This window comes from Selaginella moellendorffii, unplaced genomic scaffold (genome assembly GCF_000143415.4).
Source record: "Selaginella moellendorffii unplaced genomic scaffold, v1.0 SELMOscaffold_23, whole genome shotgun sequence".
Taxonomy (NCBI): domain Eukaryota; kingdom Viridiplantae; phylum Streptophyta; class Lycopodiopsida; order Selaginellales; family Selaginellaceae; genus Selaginella; species Selaginella moellendorffii.
Window position 1 is genome coordinate 1,215,893 of NW_003314284.1, and position 23,740 is coordinate 1,239,632.

At 43.3% G+C, this 23,740-nt stretch overlaps 5 protein-coding genes and 1 non-coding gene across 6 annotated transcripts; 3 read left to right on the forward strand and 3 right to left on the reverse strand.

The window, feature by feature from the left end:
• Positions 1 to 978: 978 nt before the first annotated feature.
• Positions 979 to 1,050, reverse strand: TRNAP-CGG. Its single transcript has one exon. It is a non-coding gene; the product is annotated as a tRNA-Pro (tRNA).
• Positions 1,051 to 1,117: 67 nt separating this feature from the next.
• Positions 1,118 to 3,316, forward strand: LOC9656690 (inorganic phosphate transporter 2-1, chloroplastic). The gene is made up of 3 exons (XM_002973847.2): positions 1,118 to 1,968; positions 2,055 to 2,246; positions 2,314 to 3,316. The coding sequence occupies exons 1-3, from the start codon at positions 1,225 to 1,227 to the stop codon at positions 3,148 to 3,150; spliced, it is 1,773 nt and encodes a 590-aa protein (XP_002973893.2). The 5' UTR covers positions 1,118 to 1,224; the 3' UTR covers positions 3,151 to 3,316.
• LOC112347660 (5-amino-6-(5-phospho-D-ribitylamino)uracil phosphatase, chloroplastic-like) lies at positions 3,248 to 4,502 on the reverse strand. Its single transcript, XM_024678896.1, has one exon. The coding sequence runs from the start codon at positions 4,432 to 4,434 to the stop codon at positions 3,319 to 3,321; it is 1,116 nt and encodes a 371-aa protein (XP_024534664.1). The 5' UTR covers positions 4,435 to 4,502; the 3' UTR covers positions 3,248 to 3,318.
• Positions 4,503 to 4,692: 190 nt separating this feature from the next.
• On the forward strand, positions 4,693 to 9,425 carry LOC9655951 (syndetin). Its single transcript, XM_024678741.1, is given in 24 exon segments — positions 4,693 to 5,150; positions 5,207 to 5,374; positions 5,432 to 5,503; positions 5,569 to 5,647; positions 5,699 to 5,763; positions 5,823 to 5,912; positions 5,976 to 6,065; positions 6,121 to 6,207; positions 6,266 to 6,349; positions 6,398 to 6,517; positions 6,570 to 6,604; positions 6,654 to 6,709; positions 6,712 to 6,785; positions 6,837 to 7,292; positions 7,345 to 7,769; positions 7,830 to 7,893; positions 7,945 to 8,262; positions 8,316 to 8,441; positions 8,494 to 8,627; positions 8,682 to 8,754; positions 8,800 to 8,919; positions 8,973 to 9,050; positions 9,103 to 9,153; positions 9,208 to 9,425. Coding segments are annotated over 24 exon segments (3,075 nt in total). The 5' UTR covers positions 4,693 to 5,054; the 3' UTR covers positions 9,322 to 9,425.
• LOC112347622 lies at positions 9,319 to 11,495 on the reverse strand. Its single transcript, XM_024678742.1, has 7 exons — positions 11,018 to 11,495; positions 10,866 to 10,946; positions 10,628 to 10,786; positions 10,398 to 10,571; positions 10,213 to 10,329; positions 9,737 to 10,153; positions 9,319 to 9,675 (listed from the first exon to the last, which is right to left on the reverse strand). The coding sequence occupies exons 1-7, from the start codon at positions 11,423 to 11,425 to the stop codon at positions 9,433 to 9,435; spliced, it is 1,599 nt and encodes a 532-aa protein (XP_024534510.1). The 5' UTR covers positions 11,426 to 11,495; the 3' UTR covers positions 9,319 to 9,432.
• A 25-nt stretch (positions 11,496 to 11,520) lies between these two features.
• On the forward strand, positions 11,521 to 13,406 carry LOC9655952 (UPF0051 protein slr0074). Its single transcript, XM_002973849.2, has 2 exons — positions 11,521 to 13,006; positions 13,082 to 13,406. Exons 1-2 carry the CDS (start codon positions 11,555 to 11,557, stop codon positions 13,298 to 13,300), a joined length of 1,671 nt encoding a protein of 556 aa, XP_002973895.2. The 5' UTR covers positions 11,521 to 11,554; the 3' UTR covers positions 13,301 to 13,406.
• Positions 13,407 to 23,740: the final 10,334 nt, after the last annotated feature.

The window sequence follows — 23,740 nt, forward strand, 5'->3', positions numbered from 1 at the left end:
GCGTGGCATGCCCCCATGCCAATATTATAATGGGCATATGTGGAATAATCCTGTAACGAAAGGAAATATACAAATAAAACTTGCAAAAGGAAAAATAAAATTCGATTGGCTACTTTTTACAACTAGGAAAAAAGATTTCAATTAACTAAGGAAAACTAGATTCATCGAATGAAACCCATCTCTCGCAGCAGCTTCTCGTCGTTGAGTCTAACCTTGGGGCCCTGGCAGGGATTGCAGCGGTACCGCGGCTGCGATATGCATTGGTTGTTGAAATCGTTGTACTTCATACCCTCGCCACACGTCGGGCAGGGTGGCTGGATGGAGCGCGCCACCTCCTTCTCCGCCTCACTGGGAGGGTTCCGGTGCACCGGCTTGAACCCCGACCCGGCCACTCCAGTCGGACGCCCCCGCTTCCTAGCCGGGGCCGAGACCGCGGCGTTACTAGTGCTAGCCACCTTTGCATGGCCCAAGTTCTTGGCTTTTCCCACTGGGCACCTCGGCTGCGGAGCGCATGGATTTGGGCTCCCCTGTTGCGTCATCGCGTATGGGTTTATCCCGTCTTGTTCTACCATGGTGTACGTATACTGGAGGTCGTCGACGTAGTTGGAACGCCACTGGAGAGGCTGGACGACGTAGGGCTGCGGCTGCTGCGTCTGGAGGAACTCGAGGGCGCCCGGGAGGAGGTCCGCGGCACAGCCCTGCTCGGTGCCCACTCCAAAGTCGTAGAGTACCTCGCCATCGCCAAGTTGATCTTGATCCGATGCAGGCAGTGGCGCAAGGCTCTGGTCATCGAAAAGGCCCGTCGTCCAGCAGCCCGAGACGTCGAAAGCATGATCGTTGCACAGCTCGCCTGCTAACAACACGTCCTGGCAATTCATCCTTTAAAGAACCCTAAAAGAAATATATATGTATATATAGACAATATCGCCTTTACGAATATAAAGCATCGCAAAAGGCAACCCTGGTCAAAACGTTGACGGGGCATTCCGAGAATTGAACTCGGGACCTCTCGCACCCGAAGCGAGAATCATACCACTAGACCAAATGCCCATTAATGACAAGCATCTGATTTAATGGCTGTTAAAGTCAAGCACTTCAAATAGTGTGGATAGAAGAGATAAGGGGAGGGGCCGCGCGACATGGATTCTCCTTCCAGGGATGGAATCTTGGAGATTCACTTGTAGGGCATCGCTAGGGTTCTTCGCTTAGGCGGCATTGCTTGAGATGAGCCAGGGCATGCCGTGTTTGCGCTCGTCTAATCAGCTCTATGCTCGGCCAGCGCCCACCCATGATCGGATAGCGAGGAGCCATCGAAATCTCTCGCCAGGTACCTGTAGGAAGGTCCTAGTGTTAGAATCTAGCAGCAGCAGCAGGGATTATGGAGGAGCAGTGGTGGTCTCGATCTCTAGCCGCCGCTGGAGCTGCTGGAATGGCCAGAGGATCCGAGAATTGGTTGCCAGATCGTCGTCGTCGCTGGAGGGGGAGCTCCACGGCAGCAGCGAAGCCGCGGAGGAGGATATTTCGCTCAAGAAACCGGTGAATGGGGGATTTCAAGGCATGGCCGAGGCGTTTGGGATCTCGCCAAGGACGGCCACGGCAATCACTCTGGGCATCTCGGTGGCTGCGCTCGTCGCTCCCTCCTTCATGCGTCCATTCCTCCTCGCCACCACGACGAAGGCCAAAGCTCTCACCCTCGTCACGCTGCTGTGTGGCTTCTACATGGCCTGGAACATTGGCGCCAACGACGTCGCCAACGCCATGGGCACCTCGGTTGGATCCGGCGCTCTCACTCTCCGCCAGGCCGTGCTCACCGCCTCCATCCTCGAGTTCGCCGGGGCTTTCATGGTTGGCTCTCACGTAAGCGAGACCATGCAGAAGATCTTGGTGCCCGGGACCTTTGCTGGGAACGATAGCTTGCTCTTTTCTGGGATGCTCTCATCTCTCGCCGCCGCTGGCTCCTGGCTCCAAGTAAGTTCTCCTCTCTCGTTTTGCTCATCGTTTTCTACTCTCATTTCTCTGTTAGTGAGCACTCCACTCCAAAATATATGAAACAGGTTGCCTCCTACTGTGGCTGGCCGGTGTCGACGACGCACTGCATCATCGGCTCGCTTGTTGGGTTTGGACTCGTCTATGGTGGCGTGAATGCGGTTTACTGGAAGTCCCTGGCTCGCGTCGTCTCCTCGTGGATTATCTCTCCGCTTTTGGGAGGCTTGGTCTCTTACGGTGTCTACAAGTGCATCAGAACGGTGAGTTCGACTTAGTTTGTTTGCGTTGTTCTAATTGTTGTTTTTTTTTTTTGTTTTTTTTTTCTAGTTCGTGTATAGCGCACCACATCCAGGTGTAGCAGCAGCACGAGCAGCTCCCATCGCTGTGTTTGTGGGAGTTTTAGCCTTCTCTGTCACGGCTTTACCCGTCCACGGCAGCTCTCTCGTGATGGCAGCGGAAGCCATTGGTCTCGGAGCTTTGGGAGCTCTTATCATCAACTTGATCATTCGTCGACAACTCGGTGGTCTCATCGGCGAGTTTTGCGATATCCCCGTCAAAGAGAGCTCCGCAGGTGGAGCACCAGCGGCAGCGTCACTCCGGAAGATTAGCTTCACGGACAGGATCGAAGGTCCCACGGGAACACAGCTCCAGATCGTCTACACCGTCTTTGGCTACCTCCAAGTCCTGTCAGCGTGCTTCATGTCGTTCGCTCACGGAGCCAACGACGTCGCCAACGCAATCGGCCCGATCTCTGGAGCTCTGGCAATTCTCCACGGCTCCAAGGCAGTGACCGCGGCGGTGTCGACACAGGTGCTTGCGTGGGGTGGCTTTGGGATCGTGGCCGGCCTGCTGGTGTGGGGATACAGAGTTATCGCGACCATCGGCAACAAGATCACGGAGCTGACTCCTACGAGAGGATTCGCGGCGGAGTTTGCCGCTGCCAGTGTCGTGGTTGGAGCATCGAGGCTGGGACTCCCAATCTCCGCGACTCACACTCTGGTCGGCGCTGTCATGGGTGTTGGATTCGCTAGAGGACTCAACAGTGTCCGCGGCGAGACAGTCCGGGAGATCGTCGCTTCGTGGGTGGTGACGATCCCGGTTGGAGCTCTCCTCACCGTGCTCTACACGAGTTTGTTCCGGCTCCTCGTTCCTTCCCTGGCGTGAGTGGGCGATCGAAGGGAAGAGAAAGTAAGGTGGAAGAAGAACTCCAGAGAACTCGGAAGAACATAGCGATGGAATGGAAGAATAACTCCGAAGAACCTTTTGTCAGGAATATTTACATTGAATTTATACTATGTATATTTACAAATCAAGCGATGATCTTTGGTGATGTTACAATGCCATGAAGCGTCGCTCTTCCAGATCTCGGTCCTCTTCGCGGCTCTCTTCCAGCTGAGGCTCTGGAGCCTGGAACTCCGGCGCATCCAGATCCGCCAGGTTCTTCAAATCCACCACCGACAGCTCCGTTAATCTCTTCACCACCAAGTCCGCCGCCCCGAGCTCAAACACCGGATGCGTCCCCGCCACCGCCACGCACTTCATCCGCGCGTCATGCGCCGCCTCCACGCTCGAGTTGGAGCTCCCAAACACTATACACCGCTCGGGGATGAATCCCAGCCTCTCCGCCGCGTAGAGGAACATCTCCGGATCCGGCTTGCCGCGGTACACGTCCTCCGCCGCCACCACCTCGTCGAAGAATCCCTCCATCCCCACCGCCTCGATCGCCCGCTCGGTGATCCTCCGCGGCCTCGTCGACGCCACGGAGATTGGAACCTTGTATCGCTTGAGCGCCTGGACGAAGTCCCGCGATCCGGGGAGGAGCCTGTAAGTTCCTCGTTGCATGTACTGGTAGAGATCCTCCTTGCGCTTGGCCATCCTCTTGATGTGCTGGAAATCGCGGCTCCAGCACAGGACCTCGGAGATGGCCTGCTCGTTCTTCATCCCCGCCGCGCGCTTGAGAAGGAATGCCGGCGGGAGGCTCTTGCCTTCCTCCTCCGCGATGGCCCTCCAGGCCTTTCTATCGAGGCTGAGATCCTCCTCCACGACCACGCCCTCCCACTCCATGATCACGCCCAGCCATCCACAGCCCATGCGCTCGCGCCGGAGTAGCGGATTGTTGAGCGAGGCATCGTCGGCGCGGTTCCTTGGGGACGGCGCCGCCACAAAGGATTGCTCCAGGTGCTCGCGGCGGCTGTCCCTGCTGGGCACGAACGCCTCTTGCGTGGCCGCCATTGCCATTGCTGCCGATATCACTGTAGCTCCTCTCCTTTGCTGGAACCTCTGAGGGCTAATCCCTGGGAAAGAACTCGTCGATCGGAGCCTCCCGCGCCCATGGCAAAACTCACAGGATTGAAAGGACTGTTGAGGAGGCAGCGGCGCTGGATCGCTGAGGATGATTCTGCCTGGAATTCTTCCCAGAATGGCGGCGCCTGTGAGTCCAGCAGCCATAATTCAGCAGCAATGGCAAGGCGCAGCTGGTCGCGACTAGATCTGTGCAAGGGACGCAAACACGTCTCCTCCGCGTCAAGAACCCTAAAATACGAATAAATGGAAAGATCTTTTATTTCTTGCGCTTACGTGGACCATGGGATTTGCGACAGATGGCAGCATATTTTTCCTTCCTTAACATTCCTAATCTTTATTTTATTGGGAAACGGTTAATTATTGCTTTATGGGATTCGAACCAGTGACTGGGTCTCCCCTGGCATTGCTGTGGTGCCTCTTGCATAGGTGAGACCTTTCGTTTTTCGCCGGGAAGGACGAGGATTTTGGCGGCTGCCAACCCTAGGCGCTACAGTGTCGTGTGGATCTCCCCGAGAAGCGATGCCTTCTTTTACCCTAGGTTCTGCATTGATGGCGCCAGGATCGTAAATCTCGGCGCATGGATTCCAGGGAGCTGGATCTGCCTCGGTGAAGCTGGGAAATCGATCAGAGATGAGTTTTAGCAGCAAATTTTGGGATATTTTGAGGGGCAGGGATGCATGGAGCTGGATCTAGGCTGAAAATCCAGCTGAGGCGCTGGCATTACAATTGGGGAGCACAATGTGATCGTCTTCGCACAGGGAAGCATGGATTTCAAGAATATCGGGGAGAAGTTCCTCCAGTCTGTGAAAGCTGGACGAGCTCGGAGTTTTATACTGTCTTCCTCTTCGGACAGGCCCGAGGTTTGATAAATTCGTCCAGATCTTTTGAACGACGTGTGTGGACTCTACTTTGCCAGATCCCCGCCAGGGCTGCGGCTGCTGCGGCTATTGCCAAGAGCATCGCTGCTACCCCTCCTCATGATCGTCTTTCGATCGCATCAACCTCTGGAGAGACGCCCTCGGTGTACAGTGCGAAGAAGAGAGGTGAAATTGCGGAACCTCTCGAAGAAGAGTATTTCGAAAAGGCGAGCAAAGCTTCACTGGCAAATCAGTGTTACTGAACGTTTCGATCTATTTTCCAGGACTTCGATCCGGTGAGATATCTTCTGGAGCACTTACCCGAGCAACCAACTCAAGAGTTTTTCGAAAACAAGGTTAAGTGAATACCGCTTTTTCTTTCGACAGCTCGTTCTATATAGTTGCCTTGAAACTCTTTCAGGTATCTCAAAGGATGTTGCAGCTTGATGATATAACGGAGAAACTTTCAATTCAGGTTATGGAACATCACGAAGAAATGGGTTTGTGCCAGTGTGGATCATGTTGCTGTTCTTACTGACTGTTATATGCAGTGAAAGGAATGCAAATGGTCACTGAAGTGGAGAAAGATCTACAAGTCTCAAAAATCATATGTAAGGTACTTCTCGTTGCGTAATAGTTGAACTATATTTTCTGACCGAGAAACATCTATTTTAGAATGGTCGCAGGCGTTTGTCTCTTGCAATACATGAAGTCTCTCAAGACCTTGTAGTCGCTGGAAACGTTCGGAAGAAACAGGTTCTAATGGTACGTTTTCTCTGTATTTTCTGTTGTCATACAATACTAATATGATTAACACCGAATGTCTAGGATATGCTTCCTATTCTAGAAAGAATACAACATGCAATAGACATCAAGTCCCGGCTAGACAGCACCATTGAGGAAGGCAATTACGGCAAAGTAAGCTGTTTCCACTTCAAATTTGCACTTTGATGATTAATTTCTGAATTTGAAGGCGCTACAAATGTGCTCAGAGTGTTTACAACTTCTTGAAGAAATGTCGGGGCTTGCAGCTGTGCAGGACATGAATCATAGTATCGAGGTGAGAACTGCTCTTGCACAAGTTGTAACTCATGTATAAGTGTTTTTCATTTTCACAGGAATGGTTGCAAAAAACTATTGTAAAGGTCGATGAAGTTCTACTTGATGTTTGTAGACAGTTCAACGTTGAAAAATATATGACGGTATAACTTTTTCGTCTCTTTTCACGCCGCTGATGCTTATGATTGCAGGTTATTGACGCGTATGCCATGATAGACGATATTCCAGGACTCTCTGATAAGACACAAACTTTTTATGCTCAGATCATTGTAGCAAGGACACATTCGGTCCTGAAGGAGTATCTACCTCAGGTTTATTTTGCCTACTACATTATGTATGCCTTATTTGACGTTCCTTGCACAGACAGACGAATTACAAGCAGCTCAGAGAAGGGGAAGGTGAGCAGACAGGAACTAAGGTGTCATTTAACATTCGGATATTTTTCAGATTACCATACAATGATCTATGCTTGAGATTGCCAGACACTAGTTACCGTCCCTGCCTTTTCAAACTCTGGAACTACTCTATGATATACTATGCTCTTATTTCCGAATGATGGCGTGCGATTGGAAACTTCAGGTTTGAATTGAATTTTACATGCTTCTGAACGTAGAATTTTTTACTTTTTAGACATCAGCTGTATCCAACGGTGTGCTTCACCGGAGCCGTAGCCAAGGAAGCTTGAGTCAGCCTGTTCAAGCAGCGCACCGTCATAGCTCGTCCCTGGAGTCAGGAACAAAAGACGATTCTGTCAGTGGAAGGATGCAAAATGGACCAGCATTAACTGAAGATATGCTGGATTCTAGAAACAGGCTGCGGATGGAGGTGGCACGAGCGGTTGGGAAAGGGCTAGAAAAGGGGAGGAAGACTGTCTGGGAGCTTGCTGCGCGAAGAGTATCTGCACTTCTATCTTCTGATGCGTTCTGTGCAGCTAGTGCTCATCATTTCTTACTGAACCTTGATCTGCTCAACAAGTTTATTCTTGCTGGCGAAGCCTTCAGTGGTGCCGAAGCCATACCTTTGCGAGCTAAACTGGTGAAGCAGAGCGAAAAATATTTTGGAGCTTTTCATCGGCAAAACCTCGAGGTAATTTCCCGAACTGTTTTGACGTCGCTCTGAGGTGTTTTTCCGACGGCAGGTCTTACGTATGATGCTAGAAAAGGAACCATGGCAAAGAGTTCCCTCCGGTTTTCTCAAGTCACTGAATCTAGCCGGACTTACAGGAAATGGTGCACCGATAGTTGCGTCAACCACGTCTGAGTCCATGATGCTAAAGCCTGGTGAAAAGTTGGAGGTGCAGCAGGGATTCACCGAGTGGTTAAGGAAAGGGAATCCATTTACTGAGTCGAGAATTGCAGACGTGAGCTCGGGAAAACTAGACGGTTCTCCCCACGGAAAAATGCCGAGCAATGTGACCCCTAAAGAAGAAGAAGAAGAAAACGAAGATCTTCTGGCGGATTTTATTGACGAGGACAGTCAACGTCCCGGTCGGCTGGAAACCAAATCCAATGCTGGTGATGATGAGCGAATAACATTAACCAGCTCGTCCATAAACATGCTCAGGTTTGGCGCTTGTTTGATTGAAAAATCTTGTTACGTTGTTTTTTATCTTTTGCCGGACAGGTCCATTGATAGATATGCAAGGCTCATGCAAATATTGGAGCCTATCAGTCTGGAAGTTTTCAAGGTACTAGTTTGCATACGGCGGGTGGTTTTATATCTTGTGGTTGCTTAATAGGGCCTTAGCCAAGTGTTTGAGCTCTACTTTTTTATTGTTTTCAAAACATTCGGACAACGTGATTTGTTCAGTGGGAGAGCGCCTTCTGACTCTCCTTCTGGTAAGAACACTTCTTTCAATCTGTTTCTGAAAGTACTTTTGTTTCTAGTAATTTCCGGTCGTCTCAGAGGAGCGTTGGTTAGAATCTCTCAGCAGCTGGAAGAGCAAAGGTTGAAATATGCTGCTGGGCATCCTCAACCCATGAATGCTGGAGTTTTTGAGATGTCGTCACAAGGATTGGGAGGCATGGTTTCTCCCAGCAATTTTTTCGCCATTAAGGTGTTTTTCATTTAGCAGCCACAGGTGGTTGCTAATTCATACTTACTTGACAGGAGCGTACGGTTGCGGCGGAATCGCTCATTTTTCTTGCCACGCTTATAAGAAATTCTCGTCAGCATCTTCAATCGCTACTGCATCAAAATGCTCTACCATTTGTAGACCAGTTTTTTGCCAGAACGGTATAATGACTTGAAACAACTGCTTTGGATCTGATTTGTTTCTTTTTGTCAGGTCGATGCATCCATAGACTTGAGAGAGCACGTATACAAGACAGGTGCTCGTCTTTTGCTGAATATAGGATCATATGTCGATCGTATATCCAATACAAGATGGGAGCTCAAAGAGCTTGGCATGGAGCACAACGGGTAAGACGTCTCAAAGAGCGAGGGAAGTGTTGTTAATCTGAACTCCGGATGCAGATATGTAGATTCACTTCTCGGCGAATTCAAGCAGTATACTGTGCGCTTGTCAAACGCCGGCGTCTCCAGACAGGTAAAAGCCATTACAAACTTTGTATGTTATCTGACGGCGTTTCAGGTCCATGAACTCCTCCTGCAATACGGAGTGGATATATTGGCGGAGACACTCGTGGAAGGCCTTTCGAGAGTAAGGAGGTGTAATAACGAGGGACGTGCGGTCATGTCTCTGGACCTTCAGGCATGGACATTTTGTCTTCGTTTCTTGCGAGTATTGAGCAACGCTTGCTGCAGGTTCTAATAAACGGCTTGCAACATCTTGCTCCCGCGAAACTGAAAGCAAACCTCCAGATCGTGGACGCTTACATAAAGGTCTGCTCATTTTTGGCATTTTGGACATTCTTACGAGTTGTTTTCTCGTCAGGCATTCTATCTTCCCGAAACAGAATACTTGTACTGGGCTAAATCTCATCCGGTGAGTCCATTCCTCCATCAGTATACAGTTCTCACAGTTTCTCTCTTCCTACAGGAGTACTCCAAGCAACAAATCATCAACCTCATCAACCTGGTAGCGTCCATGAACAACTGGAAGCGTAAAACAAGGACGGACTTGCTGGAAAGGATCGAAAGCGGCGATTTGTAAGCGGGAAGTTACCACCAGGGGTAACTGCAATTTTGGTGGTTTTGTATCATAGCAGGTGTGCAATTAATCAATCGGGGATCTGCATTTGCAGAGATCAACAAAAACGGCAGCTCACCTCTGTTCGGCGCTTTCTACTGCGCACCACTTTGGCAGCCGAATGGCCGACTTCTCCTGTGCAAACTCCGCCAGTGCCTTCTGCTTCTTGCTGTTACGTTGGTCCTGATCGGCGACTCTGTGATACATCTTCTGCGGCGTCAACAGGCCATTAAGTTGCTGCTGCTGCTGCCGATCGTCTCTAGTTTGGATCTCCATCCAGCGAGGGAGCTTGGTCTCCGGCTCCGGGTTACGCTTGGCCTGCACAAGCAGCAACGAGAAAACGAATTCCATCTCAGTGCTTTTGATACAAGCGACAGACCTGCGGCTGGGCACTACACTGTCGAGCAACGTGACCGGTCTCGCCACACTTGTAGCACGACGGGGTCGAGGGGGGATTGCTACACTCGCGGGCAAAGTGGCCTTCGCCACCACAGTTGTAGCACTTCTCGCCCCGGCGAGGGGTGGCGGCGGGAGCCGGGGTGGCGACCGGGGTGGCGGCGCCGTCGTTTACTTTCGGGCACTCGCGCGAGAAATGGCCTTCTTCACCGCAGCTGAAGCACTGCTTTGAGGGCCGCGGCGGCGGCGGCGGTAGTGCCGCTTGCGGAGTGGGAGTGCCGTGGTTCTTCGCGCCTGGGGTGCTATGGTTCTTCGCGGCTTGGCTCTTCGCTGCTTGGCTCTTCGCTGATTGCGTCTTGGGCGTTGGAGGGAAGGAGTTACCTCTCGTTCTCGTACAGGCCTGGATAGAGAGCATCAAAACCGGAGCTACAAAGGACAAGAGAAGAGAAAAGTTCTCACCATGCCAGAGTGACCGGTATCACCGCAGTTGTAGCACGAGGCGAGCCTCGGGGCGTCTCCCAGACCGTCCAGGCAACAAAGGTGGCCAAATTTTTTACAGACGTAGCACTGGATTGCCTGCACAGCAGCGAGCAAGATCGTGTTGTTCTTCGTATCGGAAGAGCAGTGCAAAGGTCTGTGAGTACCTCCAAGTCGGACGCTTCGTAATCTCCTCGGCACGAGCCATATCCATGGCCCGAGTTGCCACACAGCAAGCAAACGCCTTCTTCCTGCCTGGCTCCTCCTCGTCCTCGCTTGCCTTTCTCGGGGCACGCTCTCGCTTGGTGGCCGGTTTTTCCACACTTGAAGCATTGCGATTGCTGCGACCGGCCCGAAGATTTTTGCTTTGGTTTCGATGGACTTCCAAGGAGCTTACCTGGTTGCAGTGCCTTCCATCGTGAGCAAAGTCGCCACAAACGTAGCATGGCTTTGGAGCCGTGCACTCGAAAGCGAGGTGCCCGGGATCGCCACAGTTGTAGCAAGTCGCTCGCGACGCCTCGATATCTTCCGGATCATCAAAGTAACGAGGTTGACGCTACACACAAAAGAAAAAGAATGCTCGCAAAGTTATGTGAGCAAGAAAACCGAAGAACCAACAAAAACCAAAGCTCTACCAGGATCTTCCGGAATGCCAGATTCTCTGGCGGAGGATTTACTTCTTTCGTCTCAGTTGCTAGAACTGCTGGCTCATCGTCCTTCAAAAAAGAAAAAAAACGTGAAAAAAAAAGGCGATGACCTTCCGTGAATCGCAAACTTTTGCGCTCACCTTGGGCTTTCTGGCCTTGCTTCTCTTCCTCGATCTCTTCTCGGCATTGCTCTTGTCCTCCACTTCTCCCTTCCCATAATCCACACACTTGTTCCTCTTGGAAGACTTCCCATGCTTCTCTAGACCATCGTCTTCGTCCCCCTCTTCGCCGGCATCTCGCCTCTTCACTCCCTTCTCCTTGACAATCTCTAGAGCGCCATCCCTGTCTGGAGTTAGATCGGTTATCTCTTTCGACTCGTCTACTTTGCTCACATCTTCCGCCGGATCCGAGGGAGAGCTGGAGAGCTCCGCCGCGCGCTGGCTGTGCGCCTTGGACAGAGCTCCCAGAGCCTTGGACAGAATTCCCAGCGTCAAGTCCGCATTCCCCTCCTCCTCCTCCTCCTCCTCGTTCCACTCTTCGTCCTCCATCTCCGACGACCGCTCCCAAACCCTGCCCAGCTAGCGATCGCGTTTCGCGACAGCGAAACCCTAATAGTGCCGCCCAAGAACCCTAAAAGACGATGACGTGTCCCATTTCTAGGGCTCTCTCTCCAAACAATGGCGCCGACGATGACGCAGCTCAATTGCTTCTCCGAGGCGGCGGCCGCCTCGAGCAAGCCATGGATTGGAATGCCGCAGCCGGCGATCGGCTTCCTGGGAGGGAGGCTGTACCAGGTAAGAAAATCTCTAGAAATCCCTCGCAAGAGCAGGCGATTCAGCTCGATTCGCGCCGAAGTCCCTCCGCCGGAGGTTCTGGAAATCAAGCCTAGCAGTAGCGGCACTGGCAGCAGCAGCGATGAGACGATCCGGCAGTTCCTGGACAGGGATTACAAGTGGGGATTCGTCTCCAATGTGGCGTCCGAGTCCATCCCCAAGGGCCTGGACGAGAGCACTGTCCGTTTGATCTCCTCCAAGAAGAAGGAGCCCGACTGGCTCCTCCAGTTCCGCCTCAACGCCTATCGCCAGTGGCTCAAGATGGAGGAGCCAAGCTGGTCGGACAACACCTATCCCAAGATCGACTTCCAGGACTTCTGCTACTACACCGCCCCAAAGCAGAAGGAGGTGAAGCAGAGCTTGGACGAGGTGGATCCGGAGCTCCTGGAGACGTTCCGGAAGCTCGGGATCCCTCTCACGGAGCAAAAGAGGCTGGCCAACGTCGCCGTGGACGCCGTCTTTGACTCCGTCTCCATCGCCACCACGCACAGGAAAACTCTCGAGGCTGCCGGGGTGATCTTCTGCTCCATATCCGAGGCCGTCCACAGGTTCCCGGAGCTCGTGAAGAAGTACTTGGGCAGCGTGGTTCCGGTCGCGGACAACTACTATGCCGCTCTAAACTCTGCTGTGTTTAGCGATGGATCCTTCTGCTACATCCCCAAGAACACCGTCTCCCCGATGGAGATCTCGACGTACTTCCGCATCAACGCGCTGGAAACCGGGCAGTTTGAGCGGACTTTGATCATCGCCGACGAGAAGAGCTTCGTGAGCTACTTGGAGGGATGCACTGCCCCGTCCTACGATAAGAACCAGCTCCACGCAGCGGTTGTGGAGCTCTACTGTGCCGAGGGAGCCGAGATAAAGTACTCGACGGTGCAGAACTGGTACGCGGGTGACGCTCAGGGGCGAGGAGGAATCTACAACTTCGTGACGAAGCGGGGGCTGTGTGCCGGGAAGAAATCGAAGATCTCGTGGACGCAAGTCGAGACCGGGTCGGCCATCACTTGGAAGTACCCGAGCGTTATACTGCGAGGGGACGACTCGGTGGGAGAGTTTTACTCGGTGGCCGTCACCAACAACAGGCAGCAGGCGGACACGGGCACCAAGATGATCCACGTCGGGAAGAACTCGAGGAGCCGGATTGTGAGCAAGGGGATATCTGCTGGAGAGTCCCGGAACTGCTACAGGGGCCTCGTCCAGATCCAGCCCACCGCGGACAACTCGAGGAGCTTCTCGCAGTGTGACTCGATGCTCATCGGGAACAACTGCGTCGCCAATACTTATCCTTACACGCAGGTATGCAAAAGCTCCATTAGCTTTCTGCTTCTCGTGGTTTTGATCGAGGTTTCTTTCTGATCTTATCACTTCCAGGACAAGAACCCGAGTGCTCGAGTGGAGCACGAAGCCACTACGTCCAAGATCGGCGAGGACCAGCTGTTTTACTTCCAGCAGAGGGGGATCGAGCCGGAGAAGGCAGTGGCGACGATCATCGGTGGCTTTTGCCGCGAAGTTTTCAACGAGTTGCCTCTTGAGTTTGCGGCCGAGGTAAATCAGCTTATGAGCTTGAAACTGGAGAACAGTGTTGGGTAAATCACACTTGGTCCAACTACATACATGTTGTATAGATATTTACATCCATGTTCTTCTCTCAAAACAATAAACATGATGGCAAAGCTGAAATAGTCAATGTTAGTCAGCACTTTATTTGTGTGCTAGCTGATTCTCTTCTTAATTTGTGCCACGCAAATTGCAATCCAAGAAGAGTTTGAGAAGAACAAAAAACCTCTTGTAACCAAAGTTCTACGGTCACCACGTCATAGATCCTCACGACCTTGATGACAAGCTAACCACACGGGCATCCATGCGACTCTCATTTGGAGATCGCTCTTGGAAGAGAAAATCCACGTGGTCCTTACATGCCATCCATCCCCCTGCGCGAACATCACCAAGCGTTTTCACGCCGAGCCCTTCTAATTAGTGCAATTTGTTTGACCAGTAGTTGCGTACTGCTTCGTGTCGCAGCAAGTGGTCATGCTGGAGATAAAGACCCATCCTTGATGTAGACCATGTAAGCTCTAGTTTCCATGTAAAGACGCTCAAATTCATCGGCATTTAAGATTGCTCTTGCAATTCAAGTTCGAAGGGGATGTATGGATGGGCCAGCTCTTAGTGTTTGGGTCAAGGAGAGGGTGTTTCCTTTGGTAAAGCGTGATCCACAAGGTGTTCTCAAGCTTGATTGGCACAGATTGTTTGGAGTACTGGAAGTAAAAGAGTGCTCCTGGGATTTCAGAAATCAACCTTATAGGTGCAAATGAATATGGTACTATATTCTAGCAAAGAATAGATATTTGTATGTTAGATAAAAATGTTGTATCTATTGTGCATTGTTCCATGGCACTTTGCACAGCGGTTATCGCAATTCCAGTGACTGCAGAGAATTTTGGATCATATTTTTTACTAAGTGTTTTATCTCTAACACCACTGGAAGCTTGTCATCTTTATTGGTGGTCCTTGCATAGGTTCCAGGCTGCCTGTGTCGTTTAATTGTTCAGGTTATGCATGCATATTGTGTCTTAATCTGTATGACATTCTGCATTTGCAAACTCTATAAGACTTTACGCTTTTGTGGTGGAGCAGCAACAATGCAAACCACTGCTGGACTTGTCTTGAAACCATTGTTCATCATCCTCTTGATGGCCTCCAGTGGGTAATGGCAGCATTAATTTTGAAAATAGTTATCAACTTCTTTTATAATTGTTCCTGGGCTATATAGATTAAAAATGTGATTTGATGATTGATAGTCTTAGCATGTATGAGTTTTACTCTATCCACTCAGTGATCTCAGAGGACACATACAAGGTAGTCATAAATTCTCATGATACAAAATCTCGTGATAATGTAGAACAATGTGTTGATCCGTACGACACTTCAGAGAACGATGTCTAACACAATGTCAAGAGTTTGTGACAATTCACTTTGAACAAGATTAAATTGAAAATTCTTTTACATTTTACATTAATCACAACAATTGCATCAAAAGAAGATTGATTTTGGCAAGAACTTTCAATTCATAAACTTCATTGATTTTTACCTTAGCAAGAAGGTTGTACAGATCATATTTATATCTACCACCCAAAACAAAGGTAAAGTTATGCCAAGTCATTAAGTTTAAAATTCGTTGTATGTAATCAGAACATCATTACTGATGCTTGTGTACATGAAGTTGCTTAATAACCACTTAAAAATCGGGATCTTTAAACAAGAAGGCTGTATGTATATACATATTAACTCAAGTGACTCTTTAGCATTTTATTGTAAGAGCATCATTAACGTTACAACATCTCTAAAGTGTTTGGGAATTTTTTAGTATTTGATTTACCATTAGTAGAAGATTAGCCATTTTTTTTTTCTTTGTTGCTTGTTCTTCAATTATAAACAATCAACTTTGTAGTGTCCAAACATAATGATAATAACCTTATTTATAATTCTTCACAAAGAACTTTTATTTTTTCAACCCCTTTGCATCTAAAGTAGCCACCATTGACTTTAGTTTATGATGTTTGTTCTCAATCCTTGTGTCCATGATGATCATCATGATAATTCTCAGCAAAAGAACTCTTCAAATACTTATAAGATTTATGTTTGTTATTGTCAAGTTGACAAGTCACATCAAAAAGCTCTTTCAAACTTTGTAGGTTGAGAATAATGCAACTGTTGCCACATGCTCTTAATATAAAAGCTATTAATAAAGTAGGATTTGTTTTGATTTAATTTTTTTATTGGAACACAGTTAATCAAGTGAGTAATCTTCTCAATATAATCCCTAAGCATCATTTTCCCTTATTGAAAATGTCAAAGTTTCATGCAAACATTCTCTACATTATAATGAGAGGCAAAACGTAAATAAAAGTAACTTCAAACTCATCCATAATAAATACTAATGGTTTCTTATTTGCAATATGAAATTTATGAAACTAATTCCACCATCGAAGACCTATATCATGCAAAACCATTAGAATAACCACTAAAGCCTTTTCATTTGTAATTCCCCTGGTAGTTAAAAACTTCTTCATATTAGCCAATAAAGCCAAACACTCATCAATGCCATGATCATTGGAAAAAGCTAAAATTTTAAATTGATCCACTAAAGAAGTTTTACTTGGAATGCCACCCCGTCTAACCTCAAGTGCCTCAATATGCCCATACATAGTATCTATCATGCCATGTATCTCATCTTGCATCTTTTATTGATTTTAATTAAGAGTTTATAATTTATAAACAACTTTATAGCTCTGTCGGCACCATCATCAACATCACCATCAACAATAAAATTCTAACATTCATTTTGATAACTTTTCTTATACCAATGTTAGGACCTAATGCTAAAAAACAAAGATATAATCTCTCTAGACTATGTTATGCCTCTTCTTGAGGGCGCTTTAGAATGCCTTAATAAACCCTTAAATTTCCCTTTAACCCAAGTTGACTATAAAGTCAAAGTTAGCATTTAACAATTCTTCCCCTCAACAAAATTCTTGTCTCAAGGATGAGTTGTACTAATGATCACCTTTTTTGAGGAATCTTACTCAAGCTCTTGGTCTATCTTCCATAGTTGTATATCTTAAGGAGATTGTAACTTGGTTTGGCTGCAAGGTAGATACTACATCCACCAGAGACAAGGTATGGAACTTCTCCCTCTTTTCTTTTCACTCTTTCTCGATTGATCTGAACGAGCAGCACACTCCACATTCTTTCGAATCCTGTGTCGATTGATCCGCATTCCGCGTCTTAAAGAGTTCCACGTCTAGATCACCGATCGGGTAACACCTGGACGGATGCTGCACTTGCTTGCCACCAGAGCAGCTGAGCACCGATTCCTTCGGCCGGTGGGCACAGGAAGCCCACAAGGTGAGGCACACAAGGGGAGCCATCGAAGCGCCACGACGTGACTCTAGCAAGCAAGCCAACTCTCGTTTGTATAGGAAGCAAAGCTGGTCCCAAACTCCATTCAAGTATGCATCACAAATCTATGATCACAATGGTGATATTTCATCATGCAACAGTTGAAGTTTGAGACCTAGAGGATGAGACTGTGTATTAGACCGAGCCTCTACATGAAAAAAAAATAATTATGTACTTCTTGAATTTATATGACAATAAGTCTTGAAAGAAACTCCATATTTTATTTTCATATTACATTCAAATTCTAGAATTTAGATTAGTGTTTTGAAGTTAGAAGTTGGAAGGGAATGTTACTGGCAGTGGTAGTAGGCTGTAAGTCTCTCTCATGAGTGATCTCTTCTCTACATGAACACTGTATATGTGTTGTTTTAATGGTTATAATGTTATGCAAGATTGAGGAGGTTACTACTGAGGTCATGGAAGCAGCAGTGCCTACAATTTTAGACTCAAAGTGCAAGTAACTGGTTTTCCATTCTTGTGCTGTTTCTTCTTGTTTATACTGTTTTCTAGAAGATTAAGTAAAACATTATCTCAAGTATGCCTTGTAAGCCTGATTGGAAGCTTTGCTCAAGATGAAAAAGAAAACACTCTCTAGCACTGTTCAGCTTCCAGTGGAATTGGGGAAACAATCAAAACTGGAACTCATGTAGGACTATAAGAGCCTGATGAGTTTTCTATCACTGTATGGAAAATTTCCAAGTACATTTCTTTCAAAGAGTTATAGAGGGTCATGTGAAACATGTGTCTTTGAGTTCATGTATTTAAATTAACTGCTTGATAGAGTATTCATGTATTCATGTGTGCAAATGAAGATCAAAAGCTTGACAATGAACGTTGCCTATTTAAAATACACTATATATCTAAAACTTATCTCATACTAGATTATGTCTACTACGAAACATTGGTTTAGTTTGTCATCTTAAGCTGGGCTAAGCATCACTTCGAGATAGTACACTTGTCAATTAGTTGACATAAAATACTAAACGAATTTTCACCCTAGCTAGCAACCACACCTAATAAATTGCCTTACCAATATACTCCAACATTTTATATAGATCAGCATATCTATGAGAAAATTTATCATTCTTCCTATTACATAAAAGCACTAAGGTGTTCCACCGTTCACTTGATGGGAAGATCATATATATAAATGCAAGATCACCTACTTTATATTCTTGAAATTAGCTGTTTTAATTGGCAAACTTCTCAATTCTATTCTAAGCTGCCTACAAATTTTATTTACACACCACTAGAATCTCATCAAGTTTTGTGACCAAATCAATCACTTTTTAGTCAGGCTTATCTTGAACATCCATGCTCAAATGCAATCCCAACTCCACAATTATTCAGAGATGCCTTCCAAATATGGCAAAGTAAAGACTTAATTTAATTCTACTGTATTAGCTATTGTTGTAGACGAATTCCACCAATGAAATATATAAATCCCATTGTCCTTGCTTTTGATCAATACTATAGTGTAATATATCTTCCACTACTTGATTCACACACTTCATCTATATCCATTTGAGGTTGATTTCCACTGAAGAGTTTTAAAGGCACTTGCATAGTCTTTGTAAAGCTCTTCTAAATTCACTAATAAATTTTGAATTTTGATCATTAATGATGTCCTTTTCAAACTAAAATCATGAAAAACTTTCTCCAAGTAGACCATAGTTAAGTCTGAGATAATGACATTCTTTTGAAGTGCTAACAACTACACATACTTCATCAAATGATCCACTATAACCCACAATTGCTCTTTTTGCCTTTGTATTCGTGGCAAACAAATGATAAAGTCCATAAAAATACTACACTAAGGAATAAATAAAAATTACAAAAGTCTCTCGACTTCTCCCATGGCATCTTTACTCATTGACAAAGCTCATATGATTTGCAATACTTGAGAATATTGACTTTCATATTCCTCTAATAAAAATTGCACTTAATTAACTCATACTAAACTAAACAATATAACTATGAATTCAAAATGCTTGAAGCTCATGTTGAATGCTGTCTTGGAGATAGACGTAATCATCCATTGCAATATGATAATATCCACTTCTCATATCAATTTTAGTAAACATTTGTATTTCACTAACCTTATCTAAAATATCATTTACATGTAACATCAACATTTTATCCTTCATTATTTTCTTGTTCAATATGGTAGTCAATATATATCCATATTTAAACATCCTTCTTCTTCACGAGTGAAATTGGGGCACTAAATAGAGACTTATTTGGTTGAATAAATCTAAACTCAAATAACTTTTTAACTTGTCATTAAACTTCTTGCTCTTCTGTATAATTCAATTGAAATAAACACTAGTAAATTGGCCTCATCCCTAGCTTCCATGTAATCTTATACTCCACGCCTTGTAATGAAAATAACCTATAAGGAAGTTTAGATGAAAAAACATTGAAAAACTCCTCAAGTATATTCTATACTGCTACCTCTCCCCTACAAATGCTTTGGTCCCTTAAGTCATAAACAAACAAAAAGTAACGAAAAAAATGTTTTTCTATTATGGCAAGTTTATTTCAAAGATGGAGTGGACAATATAACAATTAAAAGTTGTATTCCGTCTCCAAACCACACATTTTTTATGCCACTATACTCCAATGAAACATACTTAATACTCCACTTTATCTTCGAATCCACCTTTATCAACCATAGCATCCCAAAAATGAAATCCACACAATAAATATTTATAAGATAAAAAGTCTCCACAAGTATGGTTTTGCCAATTAACATTTCCAACTGTTCTACATAAGCATTAAAATGTTGAGTAGGGGTATTTGCACTTTCCACCATGTATATAAGAATTCCTTGTGTCATCAAGTCATGCTCCTTAACAAATTTTGCTGAAATAAAGTTGTCAATCACTCCCACTATCTAATAAAATACACACTAGACCACCATAAAACATGTCTTCCAACATTAAAATTGAGGCATAAGTGTCCTCAAACTTTATCTTGTTCCATACATAGTTGAATGTCAACATCAGGAAAAATCTTTGTATTTCTCATCAAAACAACTTTTTTATAAACTCATATTAAATATGTATTAATTTTAGTAATTTATTCTATTAATATATGCAAGTCATACAATATCAGTTCATAAAGAAGGTGGAGGGCAAAAGAATAAAGAATTTTGGAGAATATGGCTTTTGCCTCAAACATCAAATAAAATACAGCCATAATACACCCGTAAAAGGCTTAGAAAGCTATTTGTAAAATAAATGTCCATATGTCTGAATGAAACCCTGGCATATAATATAGAACCACTTAATCGAATAAAGTTTATTTCCCAAGATTTGGTGAAATCAAGTTCTCTATTCAGCCTTCCACCAATATTTGATATACCATTTGAAAGATCAAGCATAACATTGCTAAATCTTCCATCTCTACTTTTTGTAGTAGCAATCAATATAACAATTTTAACATTTTCATAAACATTTTAATCTTTATTTAAGGAACTGGCTTCAAATCTACCACAAACATCCTATAAAACAAAAGAAACAAAAACATTACAACAATAATAAAAATAAAAATTTCTATATGTGGAATTTATTCTACAATAATAGTATTTGTAATACTCATCCATAATTTAGTTTTATTAGCACCAACAATCTTATCTATAGATTCACTTAATTAAGTCTATTACTAAAATAAATTATAAACATTACTAGCAGCAGCAAACATATATATATATATGTGATATGTGCCATACCTTTTCAATTAATACTTCTTGATATATATAGAAATATTTGGTGTTACTTGCTATGCAATGTCATAGTTACTAATGTATTAAATATGGTGAATATATATTATAGATAATGAAACAATATTTATTCTTATGGTACATTCTTGAGCCCTAATATATAAAATATTTTTTTGTGTTATGAAAAATGATTGGTTTGCTTTGAAAAATAATTTTCTATTTTTTAATGTTATCTAAAATATTATTAATACAAAATAGTCGATTGTTTTTATTAATAAAATAGTAAATTAGAATTTTAATAAATTATTTAAAATTTTAATAAATATTTTATTATATATAATATCCTAAAAATGATAATAGAAGCTTTTTAATTGTAAATTTTTCATTTAAAAAATTTATAATTTGGAAATTAGATAAAGTTTATGTATAAAGAAATATTATTTAATATAATTCCATGAAAGTAGTATTTAAAATATTCTTTAATCAATTAATATATTAAAATCTAACAACCCTTATTGGGCTAAATTGGCCTGTATAAAAGGTGTTAAGAGCCCTCTCAATGTGAGAAAAAGCTTTTGACAAACAAGAATATAATAATATTATTTTATAAAGCATGATGATCTTGTAAAGAAATCTTTTATATACATTGTGATGATAGAATTTAAAATAACCATATACATTATGATATAATAAAATAGAGCTTTATGTAATGCTGATGAATACAAGTGCCTTCATGGTAAAGCTCTAAATTATGGTCTAATGTTTAGAAATATTATGTGCAAGATTGCTCACACAAATTCCATATGTAGAGAATGTTCTCCAAGGACCATGTTAAAAGTATCAAGTAAGGAACTAGAATGTAGAGGCTAAAGTTTAAATATAATTATTGATCTTCCCATCCTACTAGAGAGGTAAAACTCCATAGGTGATTAAACCTTTCTTTCTCAGTATATAGGGAGGATGAACACTTTATCAATCAGATTTATATGACAATCCTCACTGATATGGATGGTATATAGGTTTATATTGATGATAAGTAATAATATTATTGTTAAAAAAAATAATTAAAGAAAAGTTTACAAGGAAAAAACTAAATTAAGGAGCATACTAGAATACTTTAAATATATACCTTCCTCTTTCAGATTTTTAAAAGCAAAGAAAAAAAAACTATATTATTTTAATGTACTAAAGTTTTAGTATTTATAATTTTTTCCATCGGATTAAAGAACATAATTTCTTCAAACACTGGCTCAGAGGATTTTGTGAGCTGCCTCCAACCTCAATAAGGTAAATTATGTTTATTAAGGTTTCAATACACTTTTAGCTATGTTTTATAGATCAAAGTCACATGGAGTTTATAAAATTGGAGGCTTTAAGGTGGTATCAGCCATTAAATTCTAATGTAATAAAAGTGTTGATTATTAATATTTAATATTATCTTTCTACAGTCTTCTATTCGAATTGGCTTTTCATACACCCTTAATATTATTATGATGCCTCCATACAAAACAATGTAAAAATAGGTGTTAGCTTTTAGGAAGTTAGTTTAAAATTAATTAGCTTTCATGATTGACACTTTTAGTAGTAGTAATAAATAATCCCAATGTATAGTTACATAAAAATTATATAATAAATAGTGGTATCTCTTTTGTATTAACTTATAAAACTTTTTTTATCATATAATTTATAATAAAACTCAAACAGTATCTTGATATAGCTTGCTGTATAATATATTTTCTTTGATGATAAACATACTATACTATATAGTCATTTTCAATTAAATTTAGATTGCATCTATTTCATAACAAGTGGTATAAAACTGTGTTTAACAAAAAAAATTTAAAAGACAAATTCAGAATTTTTTTATCAATTAGTTTGATCATGAAATATCATAAACTATGAATGCATGGAATATGGAAATAAAATACAGAAATATACACATCAATTAGCACAATTTAATAGCTTATATAGCTTATATATATAAAAGTGTGTGGTTCAAATTGAAACCAATCCAATGGTTATCAAAATCCTATTATGCTAATATTAATATGTGGCATCATAGTTGTACACTTGGATCTCATATCATCCCCTCGTCTTAGAATGATGGAAGACAGTCAGAGTTCTCAAGTGTACAAGTCAGGATCTAGAGGAACATTATGAGGAGGCATTAGTGGATGTGAAGATAGTGCTAGTTGGTCCTGATCCCTTTATACAAAGTGTTTTAGTTATTACATATGCATAATTTTTGGAGGATCAACTTATTAGATGTTATGCTAGACCTTATAAACTTGCAGTCTAACTTGTTGCAACATCTGATACAGTCCCTTCCACTAAGTAAAAAGCCCTTTAGACAAACCACATACCATACAATTGGGAAAATTAATATTAAGTCATCCCACTTTACACTCAATAAATGGATGATGATGAGAGTTATAACACCATTGTTGTCCCACTTATACGGGGCTTAGGTATTTGGCAAATTCTACTTCGATTAGTGGAAGAATGCTCATTAAATACTGATCCCAAAACTTAACATTGGTAGCTTGTGGCAATCACAAAATAAACTCAACTTCTTTGGTAGTATCAAATCATGAATATATAAAATTTTATATAGTGAAGCACTAATAGAAATTTGCACCCTTATAACATATGCATACCGAAAAGATGGCAAATAATCATCTCAGTCCGAATGCTGAAAGTTCATATACTTCACAATTATTCATTTGAAATTTTGAATGAGATGTTCCACCAAACCATCTTTATTAATCAAAAGAATTCACTCTAGAAAGGAATGTTGGAACACCATTTAATTGAGGAACAGTAGGTTCAAATACTAATAAGAGCATCAACTTTTACCCAGCAAGTCAAATAGTCAAAGGCAATAATAACATATATATTGCTAGTAGCCGACCGTCAAACACTACAACTACATAATCACGGCATTGGGCAAGGCTAGCCACATCGAAAGCCCCATTAGATTAAATGCGACTAACTCAAATAGATGAAAAATTGCAATTGACTCTAACCATCCTTTGCAATATAAGGAGGAATATTACAAAGTTGGCACTAAATATAACTACAGATATACTAGATAATATCATGCATAACCACCCTTGGTTATGCTCTTCGATTCTTATGGTTTGATTTTATCCCTCTCTAGCCAATAGAAAGATCTATGCAACTTCTTAGTCACACAACAATGTCCCATATGCCTGCTTAGAAAAGGAGAATTATGGTAAATATGGAGAAAGCATAGAATAAATATTAAAGGCATTTGCAGTCATAAATGATCATCAAGATCTGTCCCCACAAAATAAAGAAGATCATCCTCAAGGTGATATTAA

Excerpts from the sequence above, each read along its gene's own strand:
- LOC112347660 (XM_024678896.1), bottom strand. The coding sequence starts at position 4,434 with ATGGCTGCTGGACTCACAGGCGCCGCCATTCTGGGAAGAATTCCAGGC.
- LOC9655952 (XM_002973849.2), top strand. The coding sequence starts at position 11,555 with ATGGCGCCGACGATGACGCAGCTCAATTGCTTCTCCGAGGCGGCGGCC. Across the intron at positions 13,007-13,081 it reads ATACTTATCCTTACACGCAG|GACAAGAACCCGAGTGCTCG; the intron begins GTATGCAAAAGC and ends TATCACTTCCAG.
- LOC9656690 (XM_002973847.2), top strand. The coding sequence starts at position 1,225 with ATGAGCCAGGGCATGCCGTGTTTGCGCTCGTCTAATCAGCTCTATGCT. Across the intron at positions 1,969-2,054 it reads CCGCTGGCTCCTGGCTCCAA|GTTGCCTCCTACTGTGGCTG; the intron begins GTAAGTTCTCCT and ends TATATGAAACAG. Across the intron at positions 2,247-2,313 it reads TCTACAAGTGCATCAGAACG|TTCGTGTATAGCGCACCACA; the intron begins GTGAGTTCGACT and ends TTTTTTTTCTAG.
- LOC112347622 (XM_024678742.1), bottom strand. The coding sequence starts at position 11,425 with ATGGAGGACGAAGAGTGGAACGAGGAGGAGGAGGAGGAGGAGGGGAAT. Across the intron at positions 10,787-10,865 it reads TGGCATTCCGGAAGATCCTG|CGTCAACCTCGTTACTTTGA; the intron begins GTAGAGCTTTGG and ends TTTTGTGTGTAG. Across the intron at positions 9,676-9,736 it reads AGTGTAGTGCCCAGCCGCAG|GCCAAGCGTAACCCGGAGCC; the intron begins GTCTGTCGCTTG and ends CTGCTTGTGCAG.